Source organism: Littorina saxatilis, linkage group LG3, assembly GCF_037325665.1.
Source record: "Littorina saxatilis isolate snail1 linkage group LG3, US_GU_Lsax_2.0, whole genome shotgun sequence".
Lineage (NCBI taxonomy): Eukaryota > Metazoa > Mollusca > Gastropoda > Littorinimorpha > Littorinidae > Littorina > Littorina saxatilis.
Genome location: NC_090247.1, coordinates 72,320,482 through 72,335,208, shown reverse-complemented (window position 1 = coordinate 72,335,208; position 14,727 = coordinate 72,320,482). Strand labels below are relative to the sequence as shown.

General features: G+C 44.2%; 1 protein-coding gene and 1 long non-coding RNA gene across 4 annotated transcripts in view; one reads left to right on the top strand and one right to left on the bottom strand.

The window, feature by feature from the left end:
- Positions 1–2,404, bottom strand: part of LOC138963204 (uncharacterized) — a 98,796-nt gene extending 96,392 nt beyond the window's left edge. The window contains exon 1 of the long non-coding RNA XR_011454748.1: positions 2,312–2,404. This is a non-coding gene — a long non-coding RNA (uncharacterized lncRNA). The remainder of the gene's footprint in view (positions 1–2,311) is intronic.
- LOC138963202 (uncharacterized PE-PGRS family protein PE_PGRS54-like) overlaps positions 1–8,802 on the top strand; it is a 40,420-nt gene extending 31,618 nt beyond the window's left edge. For all 3 annotated transcript variants that reach the window (XM_070335250.1, XM_070335249.1, XM_070335251.1), the window contains one exon: positions 6,803–8,802. In XM_070335250.1, the coding sequence (XP_070191351.1) occupies positions 6,803–8,356 (1,554 nt within the window). In that variant the 3' untranslated portion in view covers positions 8,357–8,802. The remainder of the gene's footprint in view (positions 1–6,802) is intronic.
- The last annotated feature ends 5,925 nt before the right edge of the window (positions 8,803–14,727 follow it).

Below are 14,727 nucleotides of genomic sequence, written 5' to 3'. Positions count from 1 at the left end.
AACATATCATATCTATATATTTTTGGAATCAGGAACCGACAAGGAATAAGATGAAAGTGTTTTTAAATTGATTTCGAAAAAAAAATTTTGATAATAGTTTTTATATATTTAATTTTCAGAGCTTGTTTTTAATCCAAATATAACATATTTATATGTTTTTGGAATCAGCAAATGATGGAGAATAAGATAAACGTAAATTTGGATCGTTTTATAAATTTTTATTTTTTTTTACAATTTTCCGATTTTTAATGACCAAAGTCATTAATTAATTTTTAAGCCACCAAGCTGAAATGCAATACCGAACCCCGGGCTTCGTCGAAGAGTACTTGACCAAAATTTCAACCAATTTGGTTGAAAAATGAGGGCGTGACAGTGCCGCCTCAACTTTCACGAAAAGCCGGATATGACGTCATCAAAGACATTTATCAAAAAAATGAAAAAAACGTTCGGGGATTTCATACCCAGGAACTCTCATGTCAAATTTCATAAAGATCGGTCCAGTAGTTTAGTCTGAATCGCTCTACACACACACACACACACACAGACACACACACACACACACACACACACACGCACATACACCACGACCCTCGTTTCGATTCCCCCTCGATGTTAAAATATTTAGTCAAAACTTGACTAAATATAAAAAGCGCTTTCCTGCTTAGCACAATACGCTACCGCGCTATTCTGGCGTGTTAATTTCACTGCGTTTTGCACGTGGAAGGTGAGCGATTTCCTTCTCGCGGGGATTGACGAAGCTGTACTGTCTTGGTGAAAAACTACAGTGCGTTCAGTTTCATTCCGTGAGTTCGACAGCTTGACTAAATGTAGTAATTTCGCCTTACGCGACTTGTTGTTTGTTGTTGTTTGTTGTTTTTACATTTAGTCAAGTTTTGACTAAATGTTTTAACATAGAGGGGGAATCGAGACGAGGGTCATTGTGTATGTGTGTGTGTGTGTGTGTGTGTGTGTGTGTGTGTGTGTGTGTGTGTGTGTGTGTGTGTGTGTGTGTGTGTGTGTGTGTGCGTGTGTGTGTAGAGCGATTCAGACCAAACTACTGGACCGATCTTTATGACATTTTACATGAGAGTTCCTGGGAATGATATCCCCGGACGTTTTTTTCTTTTTTTATATAAATACCTCAGAAAGTTAAAACGAAGAGAGGTACAGAAAAGCGTGCTATCCTTCTCAGCGCAACTACTACCCCGCTCTTTTTGTCAATTTCACTGCCTTTGCCACAAGCGGTGGACTGACGAAACTACGAGTATGTGGTCTTGCTGAAAAATTGCATTGCGTTCAGTTTCATTCTGTGAGTTCGACAGCTTGACTAAATGTTGTTATTTCGCCTTACGCGACTTGTTTGTTGTTTGTTGTTGTTTGTTGTTGTTGTTTGTCGTTGTTTGTTGTTGTTTGTTGTTGTTGTTTGTTGTTGTTTGTTGTTGTTTGTTGGTTGTTGTTGGTTGTTTGTTGGTTGTTTGTTGTTGTTGTTGGTGTTGGTGTTTTTGGTAGTGGTGTTGGTGTTGTTGTTGTTGTTGTTGTTGATGTTGTTGTTTATTGCGTGTGTCGGAGAGAATTCTGATGAGCAATACCAAACAATCAGTTCTAAAAGACGAAAAGGCATCCTTGGTTTTTGACTCACATGCGAAGCAAAAGTGAGTCTATGTACTCACCCGAGTCGTCCGTCCGTCCGTCCGTCCGTCCGGACGTCCGGACGTCCGTCCGGACGTCCGGAAAACTTTAACGTTGGATATTTCTTGGACACTATTCAGTTTATCAGTACCAAATTTGGCAAGATGGTGTATGATGACAAGGCCCCAAAAAACATACATAGCATCTTGACCTTGCTTCAAAGTCAAGGTCGCAGGGGCCATAAATGTTGCCTAAAAAACAGCTATTTTTCACATTTTTCCCATTTTCTCTGAAGTTTTTGAGATTGAATACCTCACCTATATATGATATATAGGGCAAAGTAAGCCCCATCTTTTGATACCAGTTTGGTTTACCTTGCTTCAAGGTCAAGGTCACAGGAGCTCTTCAAAGTTGGATTGTATACATATTTTGAAGTGACCTTGACCCTGAACTATGGAAGATAACTGTTTCAAACTTAAAAATTATGTGGGGCACATGTTATGCTTTCATCATGAGACACATTTGGTCACATATGATCAAGGTCAAGGTCACTCTGACCCTTATGAAATGTGACCAAAATAAGGTAGTGAACCACTAAAAGTGACCATTCTCATGGTAGAAAGAGCCAATAAGCACCATTGTACTTCCTATGTCTTGAATTAACAGCTTTATGTTGCATGACCTTGGATGACCTTGACCTTGGGTCAAGGTCACATGTATTTTGGTAGGAAAAATGTGTAAAGCATGTGAGTCGTATGGGCTTTGCCCTTCTTGTTTTGTGGTGTTTTCTTTGGGGGTTGTAAACAGCTGCTATAAGGAAATCACGGCCGGATAAGACATAAGACATTATAAGATGTTTGATGGGTTTGCAAAGTTAGTCTGTTTAGGTCTGGGGAAACACCAATGAAAAGAGTCGAAGAATCCCCGAGCGTTTCTATTGGGTTTGCTTTTGATTATCCATGTATAACCTGCTTCCTGCAACTATGGCAACCGGGGATTTATTGCCTGGGGAACATGAGATTTATTTCCCAGGTGCTTGTGAATGAATACTCGTGAAAATGATGACAATATAAGATGTTTGATGGGTTGTTGACAGACCAGCTTTTTTGTCGGTCCGAGGGGGAGCATATCGTCTTTTGTTTCATATTTATTGACCAAGGCCGCGGTCAATAAATATGAAAGAAAATTCGATATGCCCCCCGAGGACCGACAAAAAAGCTGGTCTGTCAACAAACCACCAAACATCGTTTTTGTCATCATTTTGGTAGTGAGAAAATAAGTGCACAATCAACCCAGGGAGCCATGCTTTGAAACACGGGTTCCGTGCTGATAACCACACGAGTCCCGGTTTGATTACCACTGGCAATCAAAGCTGGCGTGTGAAAGCAACTTTCTGTGTTTTTGAGTTCATTAAATGTTGGGATGAATATGTCAGGTTTGAGGATGCATAGTTCTGTAGGTTCATCTCGGTATTCCACCCCCTCGGCTTTCTGTTGTAAATATTAAGCTGAGTGATCGAATGTGGAAGCTACGTTTGGTCAAAGGTCACAGAAGATTTGCGTCGTGCAGCGAAGGAAAGAATCGCGATCTTGTTTCCGACTCAGTGCCTCTTTGTTTTTCATTAGACCTGTCATTCTGCTTGCTCGGCTTTGTTAGATGTTTGCATATCTTGTTGCTATTTTCTTTGCTTTTATTATTGTTTCTTATTTGTGCTTCGTTTATCGATACAACGTCTTGTGCACGGGTCAAAATGTGTATGTCAGGGGTCGTTTTACTTGAACTTGACGTTCGTGTTTCTCCGAACGTCTGTGTATCGAAACACAGATACACGCATTCCATGACTCTGTAAGAAGACAAAACATATCGCTAGGTTTTATTCGTTTTTGATGAATGTATGACCTTTCATAAAGTTTTGTTTTTTGTTTACTTTTGCCAGTTTGCCAGTTCGTTTTTGGAACTTTGCAATGCAGTGTCGTGTCGTCTGTTTAGGTCTGGGGAAACACCAATGAAAAGAGCCGAAGAATCCCCGAGCGTTTCTATTGGGTTTGCTTTTGATTATCCATGTATAACCTGCTTCCTGCAACTATGGTAACCGGGGATTTATTGCCTGGGTAACATGAGATTTATTTCCCAGGTGCTTGTGAATGAATACTCGTGAAAATGATGACAAAAGATTGTATTACAACCACGTGCAGTACACAGGTTAACATCTTGGTTTGAGCTCATTCAATACATAATATATTCAAACACAACAACCAAACAGAGCGCCAACCGAACTGCGTACACTCACTCACTCACACACACACACACACACACATCACACTCACACACACACACACACTCACACACTCACTCACTCACACACACACACACACACACATCACACTCTACATTATACCGCGGATTGCCTAAATAATTGCCTGTAAGTAGATTGGCGGGGACGACAAGAGAAAGGCTTCCTGGTTGCAAATGCCCGCTGTAAGATATGCACTTTCCTTCAAAAAGAAAGCTGTACGATCAACAACAAAAAGTCTGCAGTGCAAACGGTCTTACTGAGTTTCACGATCTGTGTTTACTTGGATCCTCTGGAGGGGGGCATACACAACCGGTACAAATTACAAGAAGCACAATCTATTTGCACAATCAATCAAAATCACATCATAATATAACTAATTAAACAAAAATGAAATTCCCGGACAAGATGATAAAACAGCAACAATATCAATGCATCTCTTATTATGATTGATCCGGCCTATTCATAAACACACCAACAAAATTTACCTAACGCCTGATTGCGAGACTTTGAGAACTTTCATATTCAGCACTCAGCACTGTGACCAACGACTTGACTGTTGTAACATTGTGAACACCAGTCGACATTGATGAGCGAGAATATTCCTATACATAGCAGAGCTAGGAGTAATCACGTGGAATTAGTGATTGTGTGAATGTGTGAGTGAGCGAACACGGAAGAGATTTTCCCCTTGCTGTTTTAGGGCAGTCTTGCCTGAGCTATGAGAGAGAGCACACGGAATAAACAAAGAGAATGAGCTGACAGCTTCAACGTCTTATATGTCTGCGTATGCAACGATCGTCAACTTTACATGGTGTCAGAAGTGGGATACGAACTCTACGCAGCAAGAATGGCTTCATCCATGCAGAATCCAACCATAAACTGGGACTCCAGAAACCTGCAAGAAGAATGGCGAAAATTCAAACAGCACGCAGAGCTTATGTTTGCTGGACCCCTACACAAGTCGGCGGAACCCGAAAAGTGCGCCTACCTCCTCATTTGGACAGGAGAAAGGGTGACCTACTTGGCAAAGTTCGCACCGCACCTTGCCGATACTACGAAGCCACTCAGAGACATGCTGAAAGAAGACAGCGATTTCGTATGGGACTGCCAACAACAAGTAGCCTGGGACAAGATAACATCCATTTTGGCAAGCCAACCAGTACTCGCGCTGTACGACCCAACCAAGAAGATTGTCCTGCAAGTCGACGCCAGCAAATACGGCCTGGGAGCGGTGATTTTCCAAGACCACAAGCCCATCGCCTGTGCCTGCGTCCCCAAATGCTGACAAAGATACACTCTAGCCACCTCGGGGTAGAAAAATGCCTCCAACGAGCGCGGCAAGTACTCTTCTGGCCGAGAATGGCGGCCGACAATACAACACACCGTCGCCAACTGCACCGTCTGCAACGAGAGGCAAAACAGCAACTGCAAAGAGCCGATGCTACCTCACGACATCCCCACACGACCCTGGCAAAAGCTGGCTTCAGACCTCTTAACCTGGGACGGCAAGGACTATCTGGTCACGGTAGATTTCTACAGCCGCTATTTCGAGATCGACGAGATGGCCAACACCACGTCAGCTGCAGTCATCAGAAAACTGTCGACACACTTCAGCAGACACGGCATCCCAGAAACCTTGGTCAGCGACAACGGCCCCCAGTTCGCGTCCGATGACTTCGCCCAGTTTGCCGTTACCTGGGACTTTAACCACGTTACCTCTAGCCCCAGATATGCCCAGTCCAATGGCCTGGCCGAAAAGACAGTACAGACAGTAAAAAACATCATGGACAAGGCCAAAGCCAGCAAGAGTTCCGCTCTGCTATGCATCCTCGAGTACCGCAACACACCAGTAGACGGCCTAGCGTCACCAGCCCAGCTATTGATGGGTCGTCAGCTCCGGTCCGTCCTGCCAGCGACCGCGAGCCAGCTGCAGCCCAAGACCAATAACCCACAGGTCGTCACGGCCCGACGTCAGCAGCGCCAGGCAGGCCAGAAGAAATACTACGATCGTTCCAGCCGACCGCTCCCCTCGCTAAAGACTGGAGATGAAGTCTTCGTTCAGCTGACCCCAGATGACAACTGGAGACCGGCCCGACTAGTCACCGCACCCGCCAAGACGCCACGTTCGTACCACGTGCAAACTGACGATGGCCGCATGTACCGTCGCAACCGGCGTTTCATCCGAAAACAGCCAAGTCAGAACAAGACGTTCATGCCTGAGGTTGTCCAACAAGAGGAACCCAAGCCACAAGCCGCAGCCCAGGGACCTGGATTGGACCCAAACACCACCAGGTACGGGAGACCCGTGAGACCCCCACAGCGACTAAATTACATACAAAACTTTATTCAAGAAAAATAAGCTGTCTCTCATGAATTTATTCCATCTACAAGAAGAAAGACAGTAATTACAGTATTACAGTTTTATATTTTGAGCTTTTACTTGGCGTCTGTGCGTGCCTGAGAGAGGACCTATTGAGTAGAGAAAATTATATTATGAGCAAGGATTTGCATTGACTACCAATTACTATTTAATTTGCATTCAAACAATTAGGAATATGTGTAGACGTTTGTTTTGTTTATCATTATTGTTTAATATTATGACAAGGGAGATGTAACATTGTGAACACCAGTCGACATTGATGAGCGAGAATATTCCTATAAATAGCAGAGCTCGGAGTAATCACATGGAGTTAGTGATTGTGTGAATGTGTGAGTGAGCGAACACGGAAGAGATTTTCCCCTTGCTGTTTTAGGGCAGTCTTGCCTGAGCTATGAGAGAGAGCACACGGAATAAACAAAGAGAATGAGCTGACAGCTTCAACGTCTTATATGTCTGCGTATGCAACGATCGTCAACTTTACAACTGTGTGTGTGCAGGGTCGCCGCAACAACGACGACATCGACTACGCCTACGACAAGAAGTTCGATCTCAGGGACAATGAGAACGGAGGCTTCGAGTACGCCGAGAACAACAACGAACACGCCCTGGACGACCTCAGCGACCGCGCCGCCAACTACGACCGCAACGTCGACAAGAACTCCCTGTGGGCCGCAGCTGCCGATGCCCAGAAGGCCTCCCGCCAGTCCGCCGCCGCCCAGAACGCCGCCGCCTCGGACTCCAACTGGGACAAGTTTGCCCGCAACGCCAACAGCAACACCAAGGCGCTCGGGAACAACAAGGACTACTCCCAGAAGGTGGACCAGAGCCAGGGCGCCAACCGACTGTGGACCGATGACCGCAAGACCGCCAGCGATATCTACAAGGACCTGGCTACCGCCGACGGCAGCTACCTGCGTAACGCCAAGGCTTTTGGTGGCAAGGGTGGAACCTACGGCAACAACGTCCTGGGCTATGGTCTGGCCGGAAACGGAGGCTACGCTGCCAAGCCCGGCTACTACAACGGAGGGGCCGGAGGCCAGGTCGCCAAGGGTGTGCACGAGGGAGACATAGCCGCTGCTTGGGACCAGGCCGCCAAGACCGGTCTCCGCCAGACCGAGGGCGCCGCTTCCAACGACCGCACCGAGGCCACCTTCTCCCGCGACCAGTGGCTCAACGACCGCGTCAACGGCTTCAACCGCCAGAAGAATGCCGACAGCAACGACCAGGGTTTTTCCGACTGGGCGCGCCAGAACGCTAGGACGGCCAACAAGGTGGACGCCGCCAACGCTGCCGCTGCCAAGGCCTGGAACCGAGACCAGAACCTCAACAACTTCAACGAGGACCTGTGGAAGAAGGAGGCTCAGAAGAAGCGCCTCAGCGACCGCAAGCAGAACAAGAAAATCTACAAGAAGTACTTCAACAACAAGAACCGCGCCGGTGACAACTGGGAGCGACTCAAGTACGACCGCGACCAGGCCGACGACATCTTCGGCTACGACACTGCCGCCAAGAAGGACTGGAACCAGAGGGCGCTGGACAACCGCTACAACGAGGTGCAGAACAACAACGGCCGCAACGCCCAGGCCGCTCGTGCCGCTGCCGCTGCCAGGGCTAACAGCGCTAACGACTACAAGAAGCAGGCTGATGGATTCCAGGACGCCAACGCTGCCCATTCCAACGCCAACGCTGCCTCCAAGCACGGCTTTGACAACGAGGTGTGGAAGAAGAACGCCGGCCAGGGCCTGGTCGACGCGCGCACCAGCAACGGACAGCAGTGGGGCCGCGATGGTGCCAGGGCGGGATTTGACGCCAGGTCTGCTGGAGCTTACGGTGCCGGAGTCGGCGTGGGCCGTGGTGCTGGTATCGGCGTGGGCGGTGCTGGTGCTGGTATCGGTTACGGCGCTGGATACCCGGGAGGAGCCGGTATCGGCGCTGCCTATGGCGTCGCTGGTGGCGGTGCCGGTGGTTACGGCTACGGCTACCCCGCTACTTACGGTGGTGCTGGCGGTGTCGGTCTCGGCTCCTATGGCGGTGGCAAGTACGGCGGTTAATAAACAGGATACTACCCGCATGGCTAAATCCATTTCGAGGGCAAACTCGACAACAGGTTCTTTCAAGGAATGCTTTGGACGAGAAAATGCTTGTTGGTTTAAACAAAATTTTATTCAGAATTCTTCGCAAGAAACAATTGAAAACATACAACCAGGACACGCACTCAAGCAAATGCTTATTTTATGTGACCAGAACAATGCTAAATTACACACATTTTCATGAAATGCTTGTTGATAATAGCGTGGTGCTTTTCCAGCCTGTACCCAATCATGTTATTCTTGATGTGCATCTTCTTCCCTTGTTTTCTCGGCCGTGGTTTCGCTGTAGTTGTGTTTCTCTCTCCTTGTATATTGAAATTCCTGATTTATGTTGTGTGAATGCCTCCGAAGAATGTTTGAAACAAACAATTATGTAATAAATAAAATTGGGATCGGCCACAAACTAGTGACTGAGAATGGTGTATTTCTTTTGTTTGGGTGTTGTAGATGTGCGTGAGTGAAGATATATACGTGGATGTGCTGACTAGCACATAGATATCGTTTTCTTATTTCGGGCAAAGGGTAGACACGAAGATCTCGCATCAAAGGTTCTTTCTTTTGCCTTGGCGCTTGGAAATTTATACTCACTAGCAGATGAGCCCGGCTTCTCCCGGGTGTAAGCGGAGCCCATAGCAATTTAAGACGCTCCCTATCCCATTATTATTAGCTTTACCTCCTTTGTTTCGATAAAAACAAAAAGTAAGAGTTACCTCCCTTAGCTTCTAGAAATTTCCGGAACTGTCCAGTTAATTTTTCTTTCTTCATTTCTTCCCCTCATAGGAGCAATGGAGAGTCTCTAATATCACTGGCATTATGTGCTTGCTACAGGTGAACAGTAGGCACTGGACTGGTCTTGCACTACATAGACTGTATTCAATAAATGGGAGGTCCATAACCTGAGAAATAAACAATGAATCAAGAAACTAAAACCCATGTCCACATCTGCGGCTCCTAGGGAGTATGCATGCACACAATCTTGCTCCTGCCTCGTGCCATCTCAGAAGTATGGCGACCACACACACACACACACACACACACACACACACACACACACACACTTACATCCATTTCTATATATAGTAGAGATAGAATGCGAATATTATTGTAGTCCTCCATACCAGTTCGGTGTTCACTTTGATTTACTTTCAGAATTTAAACAATTGTGCTGCTAAATTAAACGATGTACATTTGAAGATAGATGTAAATAAAGATGAAATGAGCGAATTACTTGTTCGGCTTTCTTTTCAGTCTTTAATACATATTTGCAGTGGAAGGCGGACTTCCAAGAACGAAAGACAGTTTTTAAGAAAATAAAGACATTACTTCTGAAGAAAAGAAAAAACATGAGCTTTAGCCTCTGTCTACACCATAACCCACTGGTATGAAATTATTGCAAAAGAAGAGAAAAGTGAGACGAAATGACAAAGCATTACTATAGAGAAGAAAAAAAAGAAAAATCAGGTTGCCAACGCAAACGATCAATTAAACTACATTTATCTCCATGTAAAAATAACAGAAAAAATTCGCACACCTCTCTCTCTCTCTCTCTCTCTCTCTCTCTCTCTCTCTCTCTCTCTCTCTCTCTCTCTCTCTCTCTCTCTCTCTCTCTCTCTCTCTCTCTCTCTCTCTCTCTCTCTCTCTCTCTCTCTCTCTCTCTCTCTCTCTCTCTCTCTCTCTCTCTCTCTCTCTCTCTCTCTCTCTAGAGCATGATGTTGATAAAGTGCAAGCTGCTCTATACCACTTAATTCACATCAATTAACTCGCAATCTACCTCAATGCAATGCATTTTGTGTACATATGTATGTGTTTTCACTTTAATTATCTGTTAAAATGTAGAATTTTATTTTTATTTTTTTATTTTTTTATCTTGTATTTTTATTTCATTGTTGTAGTTAGTCCATCTTTAGGGCGAGGGCTGGATGTAAAAAAGCAGACCAATGCTTAATCTACTACCCTCGTTAAATAAAGAATTGTCATTGTCACTGTCATTGTCAATGTCTCTCTCTCTCTCTCTCTCTCTCTCTCTCTCTCTCTCTCTCTCTGTTCTCTCTCTCTCGTTCTCTTTGCAGCTGTCTCTCTCTCTCTCGTCCTCTTTGCAGTTGTCTCTCTCTCTCTCTCCCCTCTCTCTTCTCTCTCTCTCTCTCTCTGTTGATACTCTTCTTGGTAGTGAGATGTAAAAGAAGAACAACATCAATTATGACGACGACTCCAACGACGATGATCATGAGGTGGCGGGGGGGGGGGGGGGGGGGGGGGGGGGAGTACATGAAAAGCAGTAAAGTTACACATCATATGAGATTATATAGAAGAACTAGTTTTGTAACTAAATAGTTCAGACTAACGCTGAATGCGGTTAATCTAAAGTTAGTTTTGCATTTTCCTCATTCTGATTTTGTGAATAAAGACTACAAACAAAAGCACTGAACACCATTCATCAATTGTCCACTTTCCTTTTCCCTCTACGATCACTCAAAGTTGTTTTTTTTATAAATCTCTTCGACACAATTATTGTTCAACACCAATCCTCTGCGATCGTTACACTTGTGTCAATGCATCTTTCAGATAAACGCAGAAAATATCGATCAAATGTTCACTTTCAATTCTCCTACACGATCTCTCCGATTTTGACAATAGCCTACATCTTGCAAGCACATTCCCTTTTTCAAGTGCTCATTTTCCTTTCACCTCTGCGATCATAGAATGCGAAGGTGTGCAGGTGCCATAAGTCAAAACACTGTCACTGTCACCTCCTGCAGACAGTGTCACCTCCGTGGCGTCATTCCAACCGATTTTCTCCAACAGTCTTGAAATGGAGATACGGGACGGACTTTTCTTGTCAGAGTCTGGGATAACGTAACACACGGTGGCGGCAGACAGCAACGCAGCAACGGCAGGAGCAAGATAGGCACCTGCGCAATATTAAACATTGTTCAATATCACAAATCATAATGAAGCACCCCGAGAGATACACAATTTGGTTTGTTGGTTTGTTTTATTGTTCTTATTTTTTTATTTTTTTAAGGTTGTTGTCATATGTTGTTTGGTTGTTTTAAGAGCAGATGAACCCCACTTTTCCATCCATTGTAATTAATTGTATGGACAATAAATGGTCTTATGTCTTAATAATAACAGAAAAAACTCAAGCGTGCAAAAAATAGTATTTGGGCGGGTCAAAGAGTTCGAGTAAAACAAGTTACGGCAGTTTTCATTGACTTTATTCAGAGCGTGTTTTTATATTTACTCGCATCGGAAATGTTGATTCTAAACGAGTCGAAGAAGTACTGAGGTTGCTGCGCTACCAACATAGAGTAGATATAGCTGTGGCAGAAGAATCCAGTGAACACCGACCACACCGGAGGTGACGTCACAATATGCCGCCATGGAATGCTGTGTTTCTAGAAACCGGAATGAGAAAACATACAGGAAGTGAGGTAAAGGCTTACTTTTTATTGGGACCAATTCAATCTTGTGAAAGAAATTACATTGATAAGAGAAAAGTGGCGATGTATATATGTCAGGTAGATTAAAATTTAGTAGTGATAAATACATTTTCGTATCGACACAAACGATCAGTAATACTTGAAAAATATACTTGTGATACCCCACTACATATGCAAGGTCTCATTACATATTGAATGACCTGCATGTAATATTTCCGGCTTAGTTGATCTTTTTTGCTAAAAAAAATGGCTAATGCATTTCTAAGATGAAATTAACTTCAATTGCCAGTTGCTGCTCTCTCTCTCTCATTTTTAGTGCTCTCTCTCTCTCTCTCTCATTTAACATTTTTAGTCCGTTAAACATGTTACTTCTGTTGCTACACAGTAGATACATGTGGCACTTACCAGAAATGAAGAGACCGCTGCTCTAGGAAAAACAGTAAAAGAGATACAAATGTTGCTTTGTGGGTAAAAAATGTATGAGAACTGAAAAATGTGTATCGCTTTAACTTTTTTCCCTAGTAGCTTATCCGTTCGAACAAATCATTTATCAGCATATCTAAAAACATTCTGCAAAAGCTCAAATCTGATGAATAGTGTTAATATTATCTGCTTATTTTTCATTTAATAATTTTTACTAAGTCAATCTAAAAGCACATTTTGTTTTTCATCATAATACTATTACTCTACATATCTTGAAGCAAAAGCACACCGAATTTTAACACAAACAGTTCTGTTTCATGAATGCTGTGGTCAAATGACTTGAAGAGAAAAACGATGTATTTGTAGGTAGCTCCTGCCTTTAAGTGACAATTCGAGCATATGTCTTTCCGTAAACTTTCCATTCCTGTATACGTATTAAGATCAAATATCCACTCAACCATACATAATTATTTCAACAAGGAACTTAGTCGATAAATATCGACAGGGGGCGGACAAATGGTTTACATGTGAAATGTGTGTATATGGGTGTGGGTCTGAAACAAACAAACAAACAAACAAACCATGTGAACCCCCCCCCCCTCCCACCGCTCGCGGGCTGAACGACTGACGTCACATGTCGCTTCGGTCTTTTCCAGAAGAACACCGCGTGTACATAATACACAATTCGATCGCGTAGCACTGCCAATGCCCTTTTTCGCAACGAAAACCGTGCTGCTGTTTCTTGTGTGTAAAATCTGAAAGCAATATAAGTGAACGAACAATTGAAAACTGATATCACGTTACTAAACTCCCAAAAGTAATAAATTACTTCTGACTGCGGTACACAATACATTTTCAAAGCAATTTTTATTATTTTCAAGACATAAAAAATACAACGGAAGAAAAATGCAAGCAATAACAATTTTTTTAAAGTACAGACTAAATACTGAAGCTCTCTTCTTCTTCTTCTTCTGCGTTCGATGTATTATCGTGGGAGCGTAGACAGCCGATTTTCTCCCCACGCCAAGTTGGCTGCTGTCTTCCGTCTTCGGTGGTTGAGGTTCTTACTCAGGGTTGCCTCCTCCCCAAGAGTAGCTGCCTTGCTGGGCTGTCGAGTCCACTCTACCCGGGTTTGACGTCGAAGTTTTCCTTCTTGTAGCCTTTGCCTTTCCCAAGGCGCACACAAGGCAGTGCGGGTTTTGGAATCGGAGTTGTCCTTCTCCTAGATGAGCGACCATCCAAGGTTAACGAGCCCCATCTGCCCGAAGCAGCTGGTTTTAAGGCGCCAGTGACCCGCCTGCATCCCTTCTCCTGTTAGTCGAAGACAGGGCCCGCCACGTGAAGGCCAGGAGCTGGATTTGACTGTCAGAGGTGTTTGGAGACACGAAGCCATTTGGAGCATTTCTTGGGAAGTAGGCGCTTATCTCTACTTCCACCCCGGCATAACAGTCCTTGGGCCCCTGAAGCTCTCTATTTCTCTTTAGTATGTTGGATTCAGGTGTACTTACTCACAGTTGCAGACAGATACAGATTCAAACACGTGTCGAGCGTAAAACAAAACTGAGTGAAACTAGAGAATAACATGAACCTGAAAACTTTTAAAATATTTGTACCCAGCACCAAATGAGATTATTGTAAAAAAAAAATGTAATACAAAGTGTGTGTGTTCTACATAAGACAGGAGAATTTACATAGCAACAGAAAACATGCTTGTAAATCACTGAGCACCAATGTAGCTAACTTTGCCCGTCTCACACCTTGTTAATGTTAGTGTCACTGGTACGCAACCTGTTCTTCATGCTCTACTCTTTCCACCCGCGCTGCACTTTGTCCATCATTGACATTGTCCTCAGCTTGTGGTGAACTCGGATTAAAAAAAAAAAAGCAGGACAGCATTTTCGAAAACATCTTCTTGCACTTTCAAAGAAATGTCAAATGCATAAACTGTGTCATAAAAAAGCACAGGCACTGTATCATTGGTTTGGCACTGTTGCAGAAAGTCCTTGTCATCAGCTTTCATTTTGGCAGAGCAAGCGACACCCACAGTCCGACGAAAAATGTCCTGCATGTCAAGGAACATTTGCACAATGTTGTCTTTGACAAATGTCAGTCCTCCTCGGTTAAGCACCGTTGTCATGTCAGTTGAAGAATCACAATCACTTTCTGACAGCTCACTGAACCTCAGTGCTTCTAAACAGCGCAGTTTCTCGTATCTGTATGCACCTTTCTTGAGGCCCCAAACTTTCTTTTTTAGTTTCTTCACCACACTCCCAGCAACATACCTGATCACATCCTTCCTCACACACTGGCACCGGTCGGTCATTCGCGTTGTCTTCCTGTTTGCACCCATAGGTTGCTTCGACCAGCCTTTCAAACATCCTGAGGCAAATGGAAGCTGATGCATGAGTCGACTTGGTGACCTCTGTAATGCTTGCATGGCTTGCGTAGTACAATGAGTGAGCCTTTTCC